Consider the following 22,726-nt stretch of genomic DNA (forward strand, 5'->3'; position numbering starts at 1 on the left):
CCAATCAATACTAATTACTTCCCCACATTAATGGCTTCTGCTTTCAGCAAGAATAGGGCACACCTCCCCAGTTCTGCCATTTCCCTGACAACTATGAATTACAGTCCAGGTTACGCTCTTATCTCCACCTGACTCAAATCCCCCTCCTGGCTCGTGAGCTCTGGGCAGCTTTCTAGACAGAGGTTGCCATGGTTCTGTTTGCCTGACTACCTGCCAATTTGGTTAATGTAGGTAAATAAACTTCTGCTGTCTTTTACCTCTAGAGGGGACCTGTCTGGAGTTAATTGAAATAGAGAACACCAAATAATCTGAATAAATATACATTGTGTTACACAGGGCAACTAAATCAAGCTGAAGGGTAGTCTGTGTTGTTATTACATGCCTGAATTGCTCATGTGAAGGTCATTTTTTTGGACTAGAAAAATGACCGATGATTGTACAATCAATGGGATTGCCAGCTGGTTGATTTCATTCCGGTTAGTTTGGCCGAATACCATCGACCAGAAAACAGTCCATCTGACTGGGACCATTTCTAATTGCTCTGACAGAATTGATTGATTGAGGACTTTTTCGCCCATGGAAACAGACTTGTTTTTGTATGGTTGTGATATTTAGGAACTTGGAGCCCTTTCCCTCTATAAATGATTCGAAGGTTCCATTCTGTTTCTTAGATGAGACACACATCTGCCCAAAGGCTGCAAGTTGATAATATGTCACCTATTACTTATATAATTAAATCAGTAAACACTCTGGAGATGACCTTCCTCTTTGTTCCAAGTCCTGCATCATCTCGAGGGTGACTTTCATGTCTATATCTCTCTCCGTCTAGAACACTCTGACTCCCAGCATCTCCCAGCACTTACAGGGGCCTATTCAGATGAGGAGCCCTAAAGCTGACCCGAAGCTTCATGAGCTGCTTCACCTTTATGGTAAAAAGGTGAGCACCTTTTTAGGAGCACCTATCTTAGTTTGGAGTTGTTAAATCATTAACATGTCTATTTTATTAATATCTTCCTCCCCTAGTAGACTGCGTTCTGTGAGATCAGGGACCATGTCTAACTTTGCCAATCATGAAATCTTTAGTGTTTAGTGTGGTGCCCGAGGTGGAATAGGTGCTCGATAAATATTTCTTTGCCTAGCACAGTGCCGGACAGGGTTCAGTGTTGGGCTGAATGGAACAGACAGAAGCCCTACCCTTCCCTCACTTTCTGTAGGCAGAATGCCAACCTCCAAATAGTCAATGTAAGCAAAGCTGTCTGGGATAACTTATGAAAGGGAGGAATGGAGAAGGAAGCAAATGGTTTGCTTAGGGTGGGCCTAGACTGGCTTAGACTGGGAAGCTGGGGGTGTTAGTGTGAGTGGTGCTGGGACTGCCATACTTTAGTGCCTCCCATTCCCCCTCTAAGCCTCGTGGGGGACGGGCAGGAGGCTGTGCATAACAGCAAACTGAAGGGAAAAGGTGCAGGAAATCAGAAAGCAGTCAGCGAACATCATTAGAATGAGCCAGTAATAATCATGATAACAGTCATTTACCACGTTTTAGGCCCTGAGCTCCATACTTTCCCATACATCATCTCATATCTTGCTCATAATGAGTCTGTGAGAGAGAGATTATCTCCATTTCATGCTGTGGAAACTAGGACTCACGTTGGTACAGAACTTGGCAGTGTTCCCATGGAAGTCCAAGGCACTCCAACCCTGCTCTTTCTGAGTTCTGAGCCAGAATTCCCTTTCACCCTGTGTACTATTAGCTGGAAGAAGAGTCTAGAAACAGGCAGAGCCTCCTGTGAGTGGGGGGTCAAAGCACTTCCAGGGTGCACCTTGGTCAGTTGCTAGAGAGCCAGACAGAAGAAGGGATTTATTGGCCACTGGGCAGGGGACCTGTGGGAGCAGGATTTGGCCTGAGCCATGACTAGGTTGGAAGTAGGGTGGGACCAGGAAGGATGAGACCAATGACAATGAAAGGTGAACATCCAGCACCTAGGAGAGCTCCAGGTTCGCTTCTCCTGGGTGGGGCAAAGCTGGACCTGGCAATGCTATTGGCCCTCTCTTTTGCCCACGGAGCTCCCCCAGGTCAAGCCATCTATTCATCGATGTGACTGGGTGGCACGCACTGCCTGCGGGCAGCTCACAACGCTTGTGAGCTGCGTGTTAAGCAGAGGAGATGTATGCCAGACTTCTAGGTTGTAGCCCAGCTACGTCCCAGAACCCAGACCCTGCCCTGAATTCTTGAGCAGTGGAAACAGCAGTGACAGCTGTGAAAACAAGCAGCCTTGCTCATCTTGGCATTGAGTTATAGAGCACATCGCCATTATAGAGGGAATCAGTAACATCTGTCTTTCCTGGCCCTTATTTAACTTATTCTACTTAGGAAGCCTCTCCCTGTTCCCACTCTGTAACTACTGTAAATGATGCAAAAGAGCAGCAAGAGACAGAGACAGAAAGAGTGAGGGAGAATTAATTTACCACTGGGTGAAATGAAAATGTACTGAAGTGTAATGGAATTTCATTAACTTCGGAAATGATGATGAATGCTGTCCAAATAATTCTTACTAATGCATAATTCACAGCTGAAAATAGAGCCAAACTCTCCTAAAAAGCACATCCATTTATGCCCCCAAATTAATTTGGTGTGTTATTCAGGATGGTTGACAGGATAAAAGATCTACTATGAAATGTAATCATCTATTAAGATTGGGAATCTATGAGTCTTTCTAGTTTAGTAGATGAGGGTAGCTGATAACAAGTGGCATCTTGAGAGGCAGACACCCACAGTCCTCATTCTCATAATTTGAATCTCCCCAAAGACATAATTTCAGACATAACCACGGAGAAGTTAGGATGAGCTTTGAGATCTCCATAGCAACCACGACCCAGTTCATATATATATCCCAAAAGGAAATTAAAATCCCTTTCAACAGATTCAAATGGGGTCAGGAAAAGACCCATACCTTTTCTGACTGGCAATGTTTTTACATTATATGTTTATATAATATATAAATTATATAGATCATATATTATATACATTTACATATAATTAGGTGGAAAGGTTTAAAAATTACTTTCCCATTTTGTGCAATACTGTCTTTCCTACTCCACAAACTCTCAGCGACATTTATCACTTAATGTCTCAAGATATAATAATCCCTTCATTAAAACCCACTTAGGCTTTTTGTATACTCAGGGGAGTGGTAATGGGGGAGAGACCTTTTCACCTTTAGATCTGACACAAACCCCCACTGTGGTTGGCAGAGAGACTCTATTATTAAGTAGGAGGGTAGCTATTGGCTCGGCTTCTACCAATGGGAATATGTAATCAGAGGCCAGTCGACACCCTACAGTGGAGGCATCCTGGCTCTTACCCCTGATTGGTCCCTTCAGCCAATTAGAGAGAACCTTGGTCAGACATGTGAATAGTAATGTTAGGGATGACTTCAGGAATCCTCTGAATTCCTTCCCCAGGGTGGATTGTACTGTGTGGAGGTGGAGGTGTCATGGGGGGAGCATTGCCTTCCAAGGCGACCTCTATTTGTCTAAATGGCCAGACCTTATGATTTGAGGTGCTGGGGTGGTAAACAAGCACACTGGCTGCTGATACAGGGGATATGATGCAGGGGGAGGCAGCCCTTGGGAAGAATCCACCAATGGGAAGCCTTAGTTGCAGGACCATCAACACCCAACAATGGAGGCATCATGGCTCCTCCCCACCATGGATCCCTCCGCCACTCAGAGAGTACCCTGCTGCTGACATATGAATAGTGATATCAGGGATGACAAATGCTACCCGTGCAGGTCTTTTACCAAAGATGAGGTCTAGTTGGTAGAAAGGGACTACTACCTTCCAAGACCACCCCTATTCCTCCTAATGGCTTGACCCTATGATTTGGAAAGCATCTGGTGGTGAGGAGCACATTGGTTGCTGATAGTGTTGGTGACAAAGTAGAAGGGCAGCCAATAGGCCAGCTTCCACCAATGGTAGACCTTAGTTTTCTGGGTCATCATGGCTCCACACCCCCACCCCCACCCCGTGGCGCCAAGAGCCCCTCAGGGAGCACCTTGTGCTCACCTGTGAATAGTGATGTCAGGGATGACTTCCGCCACCCTGCATTGCCTCCCCTAGAGCAGGATTCAGCGTGTGAGTTCTCTGTGATAGGGGGAACCCTACCTTCCAGGGCCATCCTGACCCTTTAACAGTCCTGCCCTGTACTATGGGTGCTGATGTGACAAGCCAGCACATTGGCTGCTTCTGCTGAGGATGTGATTGAGAAGGAGGCAGCCATTGGCCAGCTTCCACCAATGGGAGTCCTTAGTTTCCTAGGTCATCAACACATCACAAAGGAGGTATCATGGCTCCTCCCCACCCCTCCCCTTGGGTCCCTGAACCACTCAGGGAGCACTTTGTGCTGACGTGTGCATAGTGCTATCAGGGATGACTTCTGCCACACTGCATTGCTTCCCTAAGAGCAGGATTTAGTGTTTGCGTTTGAAATGTTATACAGGGAACAATATTTTGAGGGCCATCCAGATTACTCTTAAGAGTCCTCCCCTGTACTATGGGTGCTGAGGTGGGAATCAAGCACATTGGCTGCTTCTGCTGAGGATGTGATTGACAAGGAGGCAGCCATTGGCCAACTTCCACCAATAGGAGTCCTTCATTTCCTAGGTCATCAACACATCACAAAGGAGGCATCATGTCTCCCCCCTGCCCCATAAGCCACTCAGGGAGCACCTTGTGCTGACGTGTGAATAGTGATGTCAGGGATTTCTGCCACCCTGTATTGCTTCCCCTAGAGTCGGATTTAGTGTGTGAGTTCGAAATGTTATACAGGGAACAATATTTCGAGGGCCATCCAGATTCCTCTTAACCGTCCTGCCCTATACTATGGGTGCTGTGATGAGAATCAAGCACACTGGGTGCTTCTACTGAGGATGTGATTGAGAAGGAGGCAGCCATTGGCCGACTTCCACCAATGGGAGTCCTTAGTTTCCTAAGTCATCAAAACCTCACAAAGGAGGTATCATGGCTCCACCCCCCCCTCCCCTGTGTGTCCCAGAGCCCCTCAATGAGCACCTTGTGCTGATGTTTGAATAGCGATGTCAGGGATTTCTGCCACCCTGCATTTCCTCCCCTAGAGCAGGATTCAGTGTGTGAGTTCTCTGTGATAGGGTGAAGCTACCTTCTAGGGCCATCCTGAACTCTTAACAGTCCTGCACTGTACTATGGGTGCTGATGTGACAAGCCAGCACATTGGCTGCTTCTACTGAGGATCTGATTAAGAAGGAGGCAGCCATTGGCTAGCTTCCACCAGTGGCAGTCCTTAGTTTTCTTGGTCATCGACACAGCACAAAGGAGGCCCTTGGCTCCTCCCCCATCTTGGGTCCCAGAGGCCCTCAGGGAGCACCTTGTGCTGAGGTGTAAATAGTGATGTCAGGAATGACTTCTGCCACCCTGCATTACCTTCCCCAGAGCAGGATTCAGTGTGTGAGTTCGAAATACTATAGGGGGAACACTACTTTCGAGGGCAATCCCTATTCCTCTTAACAGTCCTCCCCTATACTATGGGTGTTGAGGTGGGAATCAAGCACGTTGGCTGCTTCTACTCAGGATGTGATTGAGAAGGAGGAAGCCATTGGCCAGCTTCCACCAATGGGAGTCCTTAGTTTCCTAGGTCATCAACACGTCACAAAGGAGGCATCATAGTTCCACCCCTGCCCCCTCTGCCCCCCCCCTCCCCATGGCTCCGTGAGCCACTCAGGGAGCACCTTGTGCTGATGTGTGAATAGTGATGTCAGGGATGACTTCTGCCACCCTGCATTGCCTCCCCTAGAGCAGGATTCAGTGTGTGAGCTCTGTGTGGTCGGGGGAACCCTACCTTCTAGGGCCATCCGGATCCTCTTAACAGTCCTGCCCTGTACTATGGGTGCTGATGTGACAAGCCAGCACATTGGCTGCTTCTATTGAGGATGTGATTGAGAAGGAGGCAGCCATTGGCCAGCTTCCACCAATGGGAGTCCCTAGTTTTCTAGGTCATCAAGACGTCACAAAGGAGGCATCATGGCTCCTCCCCACCCCTCCCCTTGGGTCCCTGAACCACTCAGGAAGCACTTTGTGCTGACGTGTGCATAGTGCTATCAGGGATGACTTCTGCCACCCCACGTTGCATCCCCTAGAGCAGGATTTAGTGTTGGAGTTCGAAATGTTTTACAGAGAACACTATTTCGAGGGCCATCCAGACTCCTCTTAACCGTCCTCCCCTATACTGTGGGTGCCGAGGTGGGAATCAAGCACATTGGCTCTTGTACCGAGGATGCGTTAAGAAGGAGGCAGCCATTGGCCAGCTTCCACCAATGGGAGTCCTTAGTTTGTTAGGTCATCAACGCCTCACAGTGGAAGCATCATGGCTCCTTCCTCCCATGGGTTCCTGATCCACTCTGAGAGTACCTTGTGCTGACACATGAATGTAATGTCAGGGAACGTATCTCTCCCTCTGAAAACCTTCCCTGGCGGCACAGGTGCAAATAAAAAGGGCCATTATTAACTAGGAGCTTCCTGAAGTCTTTCTTGCCCTGGTACCTCCATGTAGTTTCCTTTTTCCTATTCTGTGGTGTCACAGACTTCTTACATCACAGTAACCAGGTAACCCTTGTTAAAGACACTTATCTCTGTTTGTTCCCATACCTAGGGATTTAGATGTAGTCACATTGAGATGCATCACTTACCTTATTATTCAACACATTTGCTAAGGCATATCTCAGCTTTTCACACTTTAGGGCCTGTGTAAACTGCCGAGCCTTTGCAATGGAGCCCAGTCCTGCTCCTTTGGGGACGTTCAGGACCCCATGTGGCTTGCTAAGTCCCCTCCAGCCCCATTCAATCCCCAAGGCTCCTCCCCACCATGTGTGCTCTAGGCACGAAGGTTTCAGTGCTCACCCTGGCCCGAAATATTGTTAGTTCATCCCCCGTCATACAAGTGCTACTTTCCCTTCCAAGCCCAGGCCCACCGTCTCGTTTGAAACCCTCTCTCCCCTAGTTTAAATGCTCCCTTTTGCTGCTAGTTTGTCCTGAGACCCAGTGTCAGAACTGGATCTTTTTTTTTTCAACGTTTATTTATTTTTGAGACAGAGAGAGACAGAGCATGAACGGGGGAGGGGCAGAGAGAGAGGGAGACACAGAATCGGAAACAGGCTCCAGACTCTGAGCCATCAGCCCAGAGCCCGACGCGGGGCTCGAACTCACGGACCGCGAGATCGTGACCTGGCTGAAGTCGGACGCTTAACCGACTGCGCCACCCAGGCGCCCCTTTAAGATTCTTTTAGATTACTATATTGAATGAGTCCTTGTAAGCTATCTCCAGTTCATTTTGGAACAAACAGGCTAAATGAATAGAGAGATAGTAAAGAAATAGTCTTCTTTAGAGAGTTTCACCTCTAAGCCCTAGCTCGGTGATCACTCTTACTTGTTCTGTGTGTCTCATCCACCCCACCTCCCATTACCTTGTTCTTCTGACCGGACTGCTTGCGTGGTGGGTGAATGGACGTTGGTAATTCTCTGGATCGGAGCCTCGCCACGAAGGTGGGTTTCCGATGTCTTCATCTAGGCTCTTCTCTGGTGTCTGAGCTGTCCCAGGCGGTAAGCCTGTATGTATACCCAGGCCCCACCCAGACTGCCCTATTGTGTGCTCATCAACCCACTATGACCCGGCCTGAACTATGACATAGGTAGACCAGGACTAGGTGATACATGAATATATTTCAATGATCAAATACTTTTCAAGGTAGAAGAAACATATTTATGTATAAGCACAAAGACCTACATAACAACGTTATCACAAAATTGTTCGGAATTCTAGATTCACAATCCCACCTCTCCTTTTGTTCATAAAAAGCATGACCAGGCCCCCCAGGGTCCAGCTGTACGAGCTCCTCCTCCGAGACCCTCATCAGAGGCCCATTGCTTATTTCGGTCTTTCGTCAGACCCAGCAGCCACGCCTGCTTTAACATCCCCCTGGTTTAAGAGCTGTAACAGCAGCAGGTAAACATGTGGAAACTTCAGCGAGGCTAGTTCTAACTAAATTTCAGAGCTCTTCATGCTTTGTATTAAAAAAAATGCTCACCACCTTTTAGCTTGTTACCTACCTCTCGTAAGGTTGCTGCAACGCTATGAACCCGGCCTCCTTCCTTTGCCTGAGAAAGGAAACCCCATAACTGTTGGCTTCTGTTAAACAAGCAAACAAAAAACAGCAAGCACCTATCCATACGCTGCACAGACCTTGTAGAGGCTCCCTTGAGGAACGCTGATTCAACTACGTTTGTTAATTGTTCATCCGTGAGAAACAAAAACCCAAACTGACAAGCTGGATATGCTCTCACAGGCTTAAATTTACTCTTAAAATAGAAACTTATCACAGAAATGAAATCAGCTCAGATGGCCTCATTGGTCGTCTGCGCCTAGGTTTACCAAATGCCAAAAGATAAAGGTGTCAAAACGTGCCGTACCAGCTAACGGCACCATCTTGGTTAAACTGTCAAGTGGGTCATTGACACGACCCAAAGCCTGGAGGGCCCTTTGAACACCTCCAAATAGGCTTTATACAAATGTCTCCTCAATGGGCTATAAATATGCCCGGTTATTGTTTGTTTTCAGGGTGGGTTAAAGCGTTTCCTCTCAGAGAGTGCAGCCCTGTATGAGTGGGCTAGGGCTGCTGTGATGGAGTACCACAGACTGGGTAGCTTGGATGACAGAAATGGGTTGGTCTCGTGGCTGTAGAGGCAAGACGTCCGAAATCAAGATGAAGGCAGGGTTGGTTTCTTCTTCTTCTTTACTTACTTATTGATTGATTGATTGATTTAAGGAAGCTCTACACCCAACATGGGGCTCGAACCCACCACCCTGAGATCAAGGGTCCCGGACTCTACTCACTGAGGCAACCCGATACCCCAGGTTGCTTTCTTCTGAAGCTGTAAGGGAAGGGTCTGTTCCAGGCCTCTCTCCTTGACTTGTAGATGGCTGCCTTTCCCTGTGTTTCTTCGCATTAGTTTCCCTGTCTGTGTCTGAATTTCTCCTTTTTGTAAGGACACTATAGTCATATTGGATTAGGGCCTACCCTGATGACCTCATCTTAACTGAACCAATTGTATCTGCAAAGGTCCTGTCTCCAAAGAAAATCACATTCTGAGGTCCTGGGGGTGAGGACTTCAACATATGAATTTTGGGGGCACACGATTCAACACAATAACAGGCCCTAAATGTGGCAAAAATACAATCTTGATTTCATTTTTTTTCCCAGTCTGGGGCATTCCAACTTATCTCTCTAGCGACAGAGAAACTCATTTACCAGCACTGTTATTAAGGAGCTCTGTAAACGTCTCTCTTTTACCCAGAGCACTGTCCTTATCATCCAGAGTCCTCATGAAAAGTAAAGAGAATAAATGGAACTCCGATTGTAGAACTAACAAAGCTCTCGGAAACCTTAAAACTTTCTATAGCTTAAAGTATTACCGCTAGCTTTCATGTCTATAAGGTCAACCCCTCTCAGTCTGGCGAGTTATCTCATGAATTAGTAAGGATTAATGAGGGGGTGCCCTGGTGGCTCAGTCGGTTAAGCATCTGACTGTTGGTTTCAGCTCAGGTCATGATCTCAAGGTTCGTGAGTTTGAGCCCCGTGTCAGGCTCTCCGCTGACTGTGGAGCCTGCTTGGGATCCTGTCTCTCCCTCTCTCTCCTCCTTCCCCGCCCGCTCGCTATCTCAAAAATAAATAAATAAACTTTAAAAAGTGATTAGTGAAAATAATAAGCCCTAAGTGTTTGGGAAATTCACCCCTTGCCCCCCCCCCCCAGCCTTAGATTCTACCCTTATTATAAGCAGGTATGATTAACTCATGCGAGACATTCATACCATCCCTCCGGCTTTATCGCCAACAGGTGCAGGCCACATTTCCAAATATCTACCCAAACAGCCTCTGCATGCTCTGCAAGCTGGGTATTTTGTCTTCTGGAAAAGGCTGGAGAAAAACTGCTCTTGAGCCTTCACAGCAGGGACCTTATCGGCTACCGTTAACAGCTGTCATAGCAGTAGAGCTCCGAGGTATTGATCCCTGAGTTCCTGATTTCCACCTTAAAAGATGTATGTCACTTCATCCTGATTCGCAGACATCCATTCCACCTGGAGATCGTAAGCCTGGGATTCTTAGGAACCCTCCAGAAGCCGCTGACTTCAGAGGTGGGCAGCTTCTGCCCAAGACGACAGGTTTCCGAGAGCTTTGTTAGTTCTACAATCGGGGTTCCATTTATTCTCTTTACTTTTCATGAGGACTCTGGGTAAAAGAGAGACGTTTACAGAGCTCCTTAATAAAGAAAAACACCAGACCCTCTTATGTGTTTTTTTTTTCTGTAACCACTGCCCTGAATTGAACTGACTGCTGGCTCTGTTACCCCCTACCTATCCCTGCTGGCAAAAATTTAATAGCTGTTCTTTTCAACACCTCAGGAGGTAGATTCCCTTTTACAGGTCCCTTCTGGTACTTGTTTCCTTCCCAGTGTTAACCCCGACCGGCGGCCTTATAAAAATCGGACCTTGGCCTCACATCAACAAAATGCAATGGTCTGTCCTCTTCAACCTGCTTTGCACGGACTGTTTAACTCCACCGAAGGGATTTGTCCATCTCGAGAGACACAAATTGGCTTATTCCGACAGTGGTAAATAATAGTTTTATTGCTAATATAATCTGTGCTTCACTAGAGTACTACTTCTTATGCAGCTATCAGCCTTATACCTTGAGAAAGACACCCAGAAGCCTCCCAAACGAGGCAAAGACAGGTTATTCAAGAGAACTCGCAAGAGGGATAATTGATTCCCTCGTTACGCCTCCACGTGGAGCTGCAGTTCCATCGTGGGGGTAACGCAGCCAGACAGGTGGCCCCAAACTTGTCTCTGCCACTAGTAGCAGTCATAAATGACACACTTCTGCTCTGGAAGCCCAACAAAGTCGTCTAGATTCCTTAGCTAGTGTTGTCACAGACAGTGGCCTAGCCCTTGATTTCCTCCTAGCCAGCCAAGGGAGAGTTTGTGCTACAGCAAATATTACTTGTTACACTTATGTCAATAATAATACAGAGCAAGCAGAAGAGTTTGCGACCAGGCTGAAGGAAAAAGCCACCCGCTTGTCTAGAACAGACTTGATTGGATCCTGGGACATGATTTTGTTCGCTGGGTTTCATAGTCTAGGCCCCTGACTTTAAGACCTGCTACCGATACTTGTTTCTGGTAATGGCTTGTGTTACATTGGCCGATGCAAACCTCCCCATCTTTCTATATTGACCTCTTCCTGTGCGGTCACTTGCATATCAGAGAAGGCAACGGTTCATCCTGCAGCAAGCAGGAGGGACTAACCCCCGCCCGGCTACAGACTGTGTTTTCCAAACAACCATCTTGATGGGTAGTAGGGAAATCTGGGTATCATGGAGTAATGTCCTGTAGCTGGACTTCATGTGTCCTTGGCCAAAAGAGAAAGAAAGGAAGCAGCCCCTGTCACCCAGGAAGTGGTCTGAGGCTCGCAGCTGAGCCGGAGTACAAGCTGGCTTGGTACCCACAGGTAGACTCTGTTATTCTCCTGTTGGGCACGAACAATCTTACAGAACATCAGTGTTTGCCAAGGTTACCCTAAGACCAGGATGAGTAAGATCAAAGAAGGCTGCTTCATAATCTTGTCTAAGTGCAGACAAAACCAAGATCACGGTGCAACCCGCAAAATGCCAAACATCTCCCTCTCCTGGCTACTGTGAGTGACTGCTGCCTCTCTATGAATCACAGTACCGGTGTCTCTCCTCATCCTCAGTTCTGCTTTCCACAGTTTGTTACCCATGGTCAACTACAGTCTAGAGGCACGTGATCCCTCCTGACGAATCCTGACAAGATCAGTAGCCCCCAACCCCGGGTAGCAATGCCTACATCGTTTACCTCACTGCGTCTCATCACTAGGCATTTAATTATCTCACGTCATCACAAGAAGAAGGGTGAGGGGCCCCTGGGTGGCTCAGTCGGTCGAACGTCCGCCTCCTGATGGCAGCTCAGGTCATGATCTCACGGTTTGCGGGTTTGAGCCCCGCGTCGGGCTCTGTGCTGGCAGCACGGAACCTGCTCGGGATTCTCTCTCTCTTCCCCTCTCTCTGCTCCTCCCCCACTTGTGCTCGCTCGCGCTCTCAAAACAAAGAAATAAACATTTCTAAAAAAAAATTATAAAAGATGTGGTGGCCACTTAGGGAAAGGGTATAGTCTTACAGATGCCCCCAAACTCAACTGAGTTGTATCTTTTCCTTAACGAAGCCTGTCTCCCACTTCCCTGTGCCCCAGGCTCCTTTGAATTCTGGCCTACCTATATCCCCGGGGTGGTCTGAGCAAGCCTCGGCTCTCCTGGAAATTCTACTACCACTGTTAAGTCCCAAAGATTCCAGCACTGGGCCTCCACTTACATCAACTTGTATCAAGGGCCAATCATTACCCTTGATACATTAGGACACAAAGAACCTGAAAAGGGGACTTTTATCTCTCCCAGGAGTCCAGAAAGGTGACCGAAGGAGAGTAACGCTGGTGCCTCGATGGCCTGAATGATAATTTCTACCCAGGATGGGATGCAAGGAGAAGGGATGGCTCAGGGAAGACTTCCCAGAAGAAAAACATAGCTGTGTTGACTCTTGAAGGATGAGTAGGAAATTTTTAGGTGGCCAAGGGGTGCAGGGGGGACAGGCTGTGAAAAGAATATTCTAGGCACAGGGTGCCTGGGTGGCTTAGCCAGTTAAGCATCTGACTCTTGATTTCAGCTCAGGTCATGATCTCACGGTTCATGAGTTCAAGCCCCGCATCAGGCTCTGAGCTGATGGCGTGGAGCTTGCTTGGGATTCTCTCTCTCTCCCTCTGTCTCTGCCCCTCCCTCTCTCTCTCCCTCTATATCTGCCCCTCCCCTGCTCATGCTTTCTCTCTCTCTCTTTCAAAATTAATAAACTAAACATTAAAAAAAGAATCCTCTTAGGGCCCCTCGGTGGCTCAGTCAGTTGACCATCTGACTTCGGCTCAGGTCATGATCTCACGGTTTGTGGGTTCGAGCTCCAAGTCCATCTCTGTGCGGACAGCTCACAACCTGGAGCCTGCTTCCGATTCTGGGTTCCCCCCCCCAAAAAATACATAAATAAACATTGAAAACAGAATATTCTAAGCAAAAGGAACAACATTCACTAAAGCACAGAAGAATAAAAGAGAATGGAATATTTGGGGGAACTGTAGAAGTTTCGCTATGGGCAAAGTGTAGGATTTGAGGAGGAGAGCAGTGGGGGATGGAGCGGGAGAAGTCCACAAGGACCAGGCTATAGAAGGGCTTTCTTTGCAATGGCATGTTTTGTTTTGTTTTGTTTTTTAATTGCGGTATGGTCAATAGAATTCAAAGGCACCAAAGTTTGTATGTCAAAATCCTAACCCTCAGTGTGATGGTACTTGGAGGTGAGGCCTTTGGGAGATCACTAGAGTGAAGTTTTCCTGCGTGGGATTAGGAGAGCTTATAAAACAGATCCCCGAGGCCTTCCTCATTCCTCCTGCCATCGAAGGAGAAGATGGCCATCCATGAACCATAAGGTGGGCCCTCACCAGACATTGAACTGGCCGGTGTCTTCATCTTGGACTTCCCAGTTTCTCGAACCGTGATAAACAAATGTCTGTCGTTTATAAGTCACCCAGTCTGTGGTATTTTGTTACAGCGGCCCCAAAAGAAGGAGGGACGGGCTATTTCCACGGACTCTAAGTATTTTTCCACACATCACTTACGAATTACAAGTGGAGAAATTATAACTTTCCAGTGGAGGAAACTGGCAAATGCCATCTTAACCAAGTTATCAAAGTTAACATTCTCAATAATGGGACAGAGTGACATCCTGTGTGTCCTGATGCGATGTCCCGCGGACACGACAGCGCTTCTGTGCTATTCCTGCCCAAAACACATAGCCTGAACTCTGAGGAAAGATTAGACAAACCCAAATTGAAGGACATTCAGTAAAATAGCAGGGGCATCCACTTCAAAAAAATGTCAACGTGATGAAAGTCAACGCAAGGCTGGGGAATATTTCCAGATTAAAGGAGACTAAAAAATAATGGCAGCGAAAGCAGATTGTCATCCTAGATTGCTCCCGGATCAGAGGGGGAGACCATGAAAGATGGCATTAGTGAGACAGTTGGCTAAATGTGAACGTGGACCGTATAGGAGGTGATATTACCTCAAGGTAAATTGCCCAATTTTGATAATTATACCGTGGTTATGTAAGAAGCTATTCTTGCTCTCAGGAAAATGCCAGCTGAGGTGTTCAGGGTAAAGGGGCACCATGGCTGCAATTTACTCTTAAGTATTTCAGAAATAAACGTGAAAAGGGATGTGGCAAATGTGGCAAAATGTTAACGACCGATCTTGCTGACAACTCTTCTGCAAGGTTGATGTTATTTTGAAGTCACAAGCTTTGAAACACTCTGCACGGGTTGCCTCCCCATTTCTCCAGGGTACAGCCAAAGTTCTGGAAATGGCCCACCAGAGCGTGTGTGATTTGGCCCTCCATTGTGTCTCTTGCTTCTTTGCTCTTTGTTGTCCCCTTGGCTTGCTCTGCTCGTGGCACGCTTACCACGGCGCTGTGGCTGGAACACCTGCACGTCAACTTGGTGAGGGGGGGAGAGGTTATCTGTTTGGGTCACTGCTGAAGCCCCAGCATCTTACAACCGCCAAGCGTTCTTGACTAAACGAATACTGTTGAGCTTGAAAAGCAAGGTGCAGAAGAAAAGCGAATAAGAGCCAAGACTTATAAATTTATTATGTACCATGCAGTGCTCCAAGTGCTTTACAGATATCATCTCATCTATACCATAAAAACGCTAGACGTGGACACCATCGTCATCGTCATCATCACCGTGTTGCCCACACGTGGCAAACGTACGAAGGCAGGGTGGGAATGAGGGCCAGCAGGGAGTCAGCTGGATGCTAGCGTGTAAGGTGGCAAGCGGACCTAATCAGAGTTGTCCTTGAAAATCTCTTAGCAAGTCCCCAACACAGATGATTTCTTCCCCGAGCGTCGGATCCTTTCGCCGTATCTACAGTTGAGACCTGAACGCAATAGCTGGTTTGCGGGTGGGGGCCATGTTGTATGGAAACTTCCAGAGAAATTTCCAGTTGAGAAATTGGCCTGGTGGGATGCTCACCCCAGGAAGGGAAGAGGGGATGATGACAACGGGGACCTTCACCAGCGTAAAGGTCTCTTCTAGTGTCAGAAACGGGGACAGAGTCTCCTAAGCTCGGCCATCGCTCTCTGTGGGAGGACCAGTAAATCAGTAAAGCCATATGAGCTGTCTAGACCTTTGAGTTTCTGGGTACGGATGGCTCATCCCATCTTGTGACAGCCTTTTCTGGTGCTTATCAACTCCTATCAGCAGTAACTAGTTCTTTATGTTTAACTCACACCTCCCCCTGCAATTTCAGTCCCTTTCCTATTTCTCTCGGTCCATTCAGAGAACGGATGCTCAACTTTCTCCTTCTAATCTTCCAGAGGATGGAAGATACCCACTGAAAGCCTCCCTCCTCCGGTGACATTTTTTTTCCCATTTCAGTTGCACTACATCAGGTTTTTCAGCGAGCTCTACTCCCAACATGCAGCTCGAATTCACAACCCCAAGATCAAGAGTCGCATGCTCTACTGACTGAGCCAGCCAGGTGCCCTGCACCATGTTGGCTTTAAAAAATAAATAAATAAACATAGTATTTTTTTTTTTTTGGAAAAAGTAACACTTGCAAACGATGAAAATTTGAACAGAAGAAAAGCATATCCAGAGAAATGGAAGTTTCTCTCCCATCCAAGACCTCTCAGTCTCCTTTTCTAGAATCAACCCTTCTCACCAGGGTCTCCTTCCAGAGAATTTTTTTAAGTCTATTAATTTATTTTGAGAGAGAGAGAGAGAGAGAGAGAGCAAGCAAGTGGTGGAGGAACAGAGAGAGAATCCCATGCAGGCTCCATGCTGCCAGAGCAGAGCCCGACCTAGGGCTCAATCCCACGAACCTCGAGATCACATCCTGAGCCACGATCCAGACTTGGACGCTCAACCGACTGAGCCACCCAGGCACCCCCAGAGAATTTTCTTACCATATCCAAGTACATAAGAATAAGTTTTCCTCTAAATTCTTTTTCAGTTTCAACAAATGTGCACGAAGCATCTACTAAGTGCCGGGCGCTCTGCCAACTCTTGGGGCAGGGCACGAGGAGAACAGAGATGTGATTCCCTGTCGCCCAGTAAGCACACGCTTGAGTAGGGGAGAAAGGCATAGTCACGCATTCAGTTATTTATCACATATTGAATGAGCGCTCTCTATGTGCCAGGCAGCGTGTGAGCCACTGAGTAAACACGGAGTTACTGTCCTTCCAGAGCTCATCGGGTTATGGGGGTAGGGGGGAGGCAGACCAATGAGCGGGCCTGACGTGAAAAAGAAATCAGTGCCAAGGAAGTGCTAAGATGACACTTGACAATCGCCCCACGCTCCCTTGTAAGCTGTGTGGACCGTGTGGGGAGCAGGCCACAAAAGCTTAGCCTTGTGCACGGTGGGAAGAGAAGACAGTGGCATTCTAGGTAGGAGCAGGGGCACCGGGACCCCTGCCAGGCTCTGGGCTAAGCCCCTTGCACCGAATGCCCTATGTAATCTTCACAGGGATATGAGGTGAGTGGCATTAGCCACCTTTTACAAATGAGGACACTTTTTGGCTCCAGAGATGTTAAGAGCCTGGCTGTCTGTCACACAACTGAGAATCAAACACTGATCTCTCTTTCAGGAAAGCCTGGGCTCTCATCCGCCGTACCACGAACAGTTTCTGGGCTGGGGGGTGAGTGATGGATAATTCTGATACACTGCCTCCTTCCCCGTTCCCCTGCGGAGAGCCACTGGCCTGAAGATAGCAGGTTGACTCAGTCTGTTAGCAAACTGAATTTTTCCATTTGAGGTGTGAGAGGGAGAGGACCGTGCATTGGCCTGGGAACCAGGAGCCCTCCGTCGTCGTAACTCCTGCTCTGCCTCTCATCATCCCTATGACTTTGAGCAAGTCATTGTGTCATTGTACCCTCTGAACTTAGGGCCCTGACCTTGGAAGTGCAGAGCCTGGCGGGGGGGGGGGGGGGGGGGGGGGGAGGGGATCATCCCTGGAAGCTTGATGGGATTTGCTGGTATTTCCATCATTCCAAAGCGCTGTAATGACACCTTCTGGAGCACAAAACTACATCCCTCTCTTGAGAAGGCCACAAAACCAGTTCTGTACATCTCTTTTCAAAGCACTTTGAAGAATGGATCCGTGGTGAGGGTACAAAGCTGGCCCCGTCGTCCTGACGGGGTGAGATGTGAACATGTTAATCCTTGCCTGGCCTCTGATTTCTGCTTACCGGTCTGAACACCATCCCCCACCCCCAAGTTCTCAATAAAGTGAAATGAACCTTAGTTAAGTGAGCAAATACCGGTTTAATATATCCAACTTAATTAAAGTGATAATCAACTAGCAACTGAAGATAATCCTTGGTGAGCACTGGGAAAGGGCCCTCACGTTAATGGGTAATTGCAGGTAGGTAATAACCTGAGAACTTTGCTCGGGCTGATTTCATGCTCGGGAAAGCAGCCCCATGACGTACTGCAAGCCACAGAAAGAGGATCTGCCCTGGTCAGTAAGCCCCATAAAGCTAAGAGCAGAGAGGCTGAGTTGATCTAGAAAGAAAAAAACAAAAGGTGACTGAGGCATGGCCAGCAGATCATGAGCCTTCCTGCATTTTGCTTGTTCCGTTTCACATCAAACGTAGGGATCTGAAGACCAGATCTGGTCACTCGTGAAGCAAATTCTCCTTCTGGACCCCACAGTGACACGGGGTGGGAAGTTGGAGGAATCCAGCTCTCAGGTAAGCGTCTTTCTTCCTTTCTTCCACCCTCCCTTCCTTCTGCCCTGCCTCCCTCCTTCCTTCCTTCTCTCCCTCCTTTCTTCCTGCCTTTAAATTTCTTTTAAATGATGAAAACAACACCTGTTAAGCACAAAAGAACCACACTGCATGTAACTGTAAGAGGTATAAAACACAGGTCCTTAATCTCTACCCTCTCTCTCTTTCTCTCTTTCTCTTCTTTTCCTCCTTCCCATCTTTCTTTCCATTTTGTAAAATTATACGAGGCATGCAGGCTCAGTATAAAATACTCAAACAGTACAGAATGGTATTAGGCATAGAGGAAACCTACTTAGTATCCATTCTTCCTTCCTATCTTGTCTTCTTCCTCTCTCCCTCCCTCCCTTCCTGTCTCCTTTCCTTCAATTTTAAAAATTACATAGGTAATGTATGATGATCGTAGAAAAGCCGAGGAGCTCAGAATTGCATTGTATATAAAGGAAAGTCCTCAGGGCCCATCCCGTATCCCCACCCACCTTTTCATACCTGACAGACAGAGAGACTTACTTGACTCCTTTTAATGGCTGCATAGTATTCTGTACTGTGTCCCATGATTTATTTATTGGGTGCCGGGTAAGTTTCTGAAACATACATTGGAATTGTTATAAAAGTTTAGAGGAAATGCAAGAAAGATATAAATTGGATTGTTTGCTACTGAAAATTCCATTTTATAGATAGCAATCATATCCATTTCTATAGCACTTTATGCTTTGAAAATTGCCTTTGAAATATCACCTTATTTGATCCTCTTGTATAGCAGCTCTGGGAAATAGGCAGATTATTATCTCCATTTTTACAGATAAGGAAACTGAGGCCCAGGGAAATGAAGGAACAGAAATACGGGCCCACAGCTAGTTATGGATTCTCAGTCTGGTCCTCCTTACAGCGCTGTGAATTTAAGCTGCATTTCATCTCACAAGTCGTAAGAGATTTAGACATCCCCCACTTCTAAGTTTGTGGTGTAGAAAATCCATCCAAGTCATACAAATTCCCTTCTTGTTCGCACTTACAAGGGGAAGAAATACAATATGTTGCATTATCCTATAGGAAAAGAAATGTTTAAATCTGTAAGTCATTCCGAAGTTCATTTTATTTAAAATCAGAGAAGGCCCATCAGCACCCTACTGCCAAACTTCTGTAATATGTTCTGTAAGGTTTGTAGTTTTAACACTGTTTTGGCTGGAGAAGGGGGCTTTCCAGGGTATTCCCCAAATAAGCAGCTTTAATTACACTTTTTTTTTTTTTAAGGAGAAAAGCTGGGTGAATGAAGGAGGTGATCAGGTCTCTCTAAACAGATCTGCTCTAAAAATAGAAATGATTTCAGGAGTTACCTTGGCCATTTCTTCCAAATGTTTCGGATCATTACAATTTCAAGTTGTTGGGTTGAAGATGTGTGCGTTAAGGTTGAGTGCAGCCCCATTTTGTAATTAACGCATTCGATGTGTGTCTTCCCCTCTGGGCTAACTTGTCTTCCCAGCACTGTTATTCCCAGCGTGTAACACAGGCTCTGGCACATGTAGGCACTCGGTACAATTTGTTGGAAGGATATGCAAATAAACCAATCAGTGAGGTTTCAGCCAGGCTGTGTAACTCAGGCAAGCGTCTATACTGCGGCTGGCAGACATGGCTTTAAGCAATAGGAAAAAGCCTTGCATTGGACGGGAGGGAGAAGTATGGTCACATACACTTGGAAATAAACCTTTTTTTTTTTTTTTTTTGGAAATAAACCTTTTGTTCTGAATCTCAGCTGGGCATATTTCTGACTTTTTGAACACAGGTTTACACAATGAAAGAACACATCATATGTCAGAAGTTTTATGGATTGATTCTCATGTTGAGCTGTACCTTTCTCTCAGGTAAGGAAATGTACCTTTGTGATTTCTTTCAATGTCTTATATACAGTAGGTGAAATGAACCATTTGCAAAGTCGTGGGGCTGCCTCTCAACGGCTTCCTTTGGGTCGATATGGCTGCAGGACAAGTTGAAACTTCAGTAAATGCATCCATTCACTCAGGATTGTGTAAGACTGATAGAAAACTGGCTTCAAGTACCCAGTAGTTTGGATGATTGTCTTTGACATTTCATTTTCTTTTTTTTCCTAAATAAAGTAGCCTCCACACCCAACATGGGGCTTGAACTCACAACTCTGAGGTCAAAAGTTGTGTGTTCTACCAACTGAGCCAGGCAGGCGCTGTCTTTGACATTTCTTAATGCAGCTCTGAAATGCCATTTGATGGCTAATGCACACTTAAAAGAAGCTTTCAGTTTTCTTTTGGGCTGTTTTCTCTCACGCAAAATGCTGTATTTAAAGTGCCCTGCAGCATGATAATATCATCTTTCTTTCTTTTAAGATACGTATTTTTGGGGGGCGCCTGGGTGGCTCAGTCGGTTAAGCATCTGACTTCGGCTCAGGTCATGATCTCACGGTTTGTGGGTTTGAGTCACGCACCAGGCTCTGTGCTGACAGCTCAGAGCCTGGGGCCTGCTTCGGATTCTGTGCCTCCCTCTCTCTCTGCCCCTTCCCCACTTATGCTCTCTCTGTCTCTCTAAAATAAGTAACATTAAAAAACTTTTTAAAAATACAATATGTATTTTAAATCCAACAGTTTTTAAAATTGTTTTATACGGTCATTATTCTTTTCTTTTACTTTATTTTATTATGTATATATTGTGTATTTCTTTATTTTATTTTATTATGATATCACCTTTATCTCCTTTACATGGCAACAATCAATCATAGAATGTAGATGGGGAAACTGAGGCGTGCCAAAAGCTGGTCACTGATCCACGGTGACAAACAGGCATCTGTTCTGGGGTGGCCCAGACCTTGCCTAGGCTCTGTGGCAGGACTGGAGATAGATTCTGTCTTTGTTTTTATTCTGCAGTGAATAGACGATTAAGACAATTGAACTGAAGTAGCTGGTAATTTGGAGACTTCGGGAAAAGGTCGTCTTGGAAGGCTGCGACTTGGTCCATATTAAGTAAATTCAGTTGATAACATTGTTCACTTAGCACATCAGTCTTTAGCTAAAAGGTCATGCATGCCAGTGAGTGACAATTCTTGATGAAATAGACCTGGGGTTTAATTTGAATAGCCCTCAGATTGAGTGCTAATCTTCTGGAAAAACACCAAATCATCATCACCATCAACAACAAACACTGACTGGCTTCTTGCTGTGTGCAGGGCCTGATGGGAAACCATGTTTCTCATAATAAAGCTTGAAATGGGACCTATGGGGCACAGCGGCGACTCTGTCACCTGGCCTTGACTACCTGCTAAGATGTTGATTTATCTTTCTCTGCCTGTTTCCTCAAAGGCCAGAAGCTGTTTTCTCCATTTCTCTATCCAAAACATACAGCATAGGACTTGACCCACAGGTTAGGCATTAGGTACCTATTTGCTGATTCACTAAGTTTGTTTTATTTAATAAATTAATGCAACTTGAAATCACACATTTTTGAACTCCTGTTTGCTGATGCTATATGTGACACAGACTCTACGTGGGTTTTTTTTTTTTTTTTGAGGGGTCACGGGGCATGAAATAGAGGGATCTAGGAACAGAGGGATCTGGAAGTCTTTCCTGTAGTCATGAAAGAAAAAGTGGGAGAATGTGTTGTCCTGGAAAATGAGTTTGTGAGGAATGTCACTGGTCAATGGAAATCATGATGGATAGGCAGATTTTCAACCTGAAGAAGTCATTTTAAAGCACTCACAAGGTTTTCCAGACTAAGTCTCAAAACCATGGGTCGAGACAATGATTTTTTTTTTGAGGTTATCAAATAATTAATTCTAATTGTTCTTCAATTGGCGAGAACTAAGGTTCGGTTCCCTTCAGGCTCCGGATGAGTCACCAGCTTCCCAACTGTGAGGGTCATTGTAGGATAGAGGGCTAAGGGCAACACTGGGCACAAGACTCAGATGCTCTAAATGGATGGAGCCAGAGTGTGGAAAAAAGCCATGTTCCTAGAAGAACACCAAGGGTCAAAAAGAAGAAGCCAAGTCTGTCCTAAGGTCGAAGGGTTGAGAGCCGAGCCAGCAAGAATGGATGAAGACAGGTCAGGGACTGAATAGTTGCAGAATGGAGCAGGAGATGAGGAAGAAACCTGAAATAGACTCCTCACTGGTCTTCCTGCTTCTACTCGTGCTCTGCTATAGCCCATTCTCCACACCGCGGCCAGAGCAATCCTTTAACGTGTCAACTCAGAGCTTGTCACTTTTTTTTTTTCTACTCAAAACCTGCTAATACATTTCCATGACAATTAGAATACAATCGCAATTCTTTTTTAAAGATAAACTGCAGATCCTTTTATGTAAGTTTATTTATTCATTTTGCGAGAGGAAGAGAGAGAAGCAGGGGAGGGGCCGGGGGAGAGGGAGACAGAGAGAATCCCAAGGAGGCTCCGCTCTGTTAAGCGAGGAGCCCGATGTGGGGCTCGAGCTCACGAGCCATGAGATCATGACCTGAGCTGAGATCAAGAGCTGGATGCTCAACTAACGGAGCTACCCAGGTGCCCCGGTCCAAATTCTTTAACAAGACCTAAAAAGCACTGCGTGATCTGGTCTCGCACTGCTTCTTGGGCCTCATTTCTTACCATGCTGCCTCTCTCACTCCACCCCAGACGTGCTGGCTTCCGTCCTATTCCTTGAACATGTCAAGCACAGTCTTACTTCCGGGCCTTTAGATATGCTATTACCCATGTCTGGGTCACTCTTACTCCACATTTTTGTAGCCCTGGCTGTTTTT

General features: G+C 46.5%; 2 protein-coding genes across 3 annotated transcripts in view; one reads left to right on the forward strand and one right to left on the reverse strand.

Annotated features, from left to right (window-relative positions):
- The window catches only part of MAP7D3 (MAP7 domain containing 3), a 58,917-nt gene extending 51,269 nt beyond the window's left edge, over positions 1-7,648 (reverse strand). The window contains exon 1 of the mRNA XM_045051153.1: positions 7,495-7,648. The gene's annotated coding sequence lies outside the window, so the exon portion shown is untranslated. The remainder of the gene's footprint in view (positions 1-7,494) is intronic.
- ADGRG4 (adhesion G protein-coupled receptor G4) overlaps positions 1-22,726 on the forward strand; it is a 111,715-nt gene that overhangs the window by 2,795 nt on the left and 86,194 nt on the right. The window contains exons 4-6 of one of the 2 annotated variants that reach the window (XM_045051161.1): positions 830-937; positions 17,850-17,945; positions 19,759-19,837. In XM_045051161.1, the coding sequence (XP_044907096.1) occupies positions 878-937; positions 17,850-17,945; positions 19,759-19,837 (235 nt within the window). In that variant the 5' untranslated portion in view covers positions 830-877. The remainder of the gene's footprint in view (positions 1-829; positions 938-17,849; positions 17,946-19,758; positions 19,838-22,726) is intronic. The other variant, XM_023249141.2, reaches the window with a different exon arrangement.

Source organism: Felis catus, chromosome X (genome assembly GCF_018350175.1).
Source record: "Felis catus isolate Fca126 chromosome X, F.catus_Fca126_mat1.0, whole genome shotgun sequence".
In the NCBI taxonomy this organism is placed as follows: Eukaryota; Metazoa; Chordata; class Mammalia; order Carnivora; family Felidae; genus Felis; species Felis catus.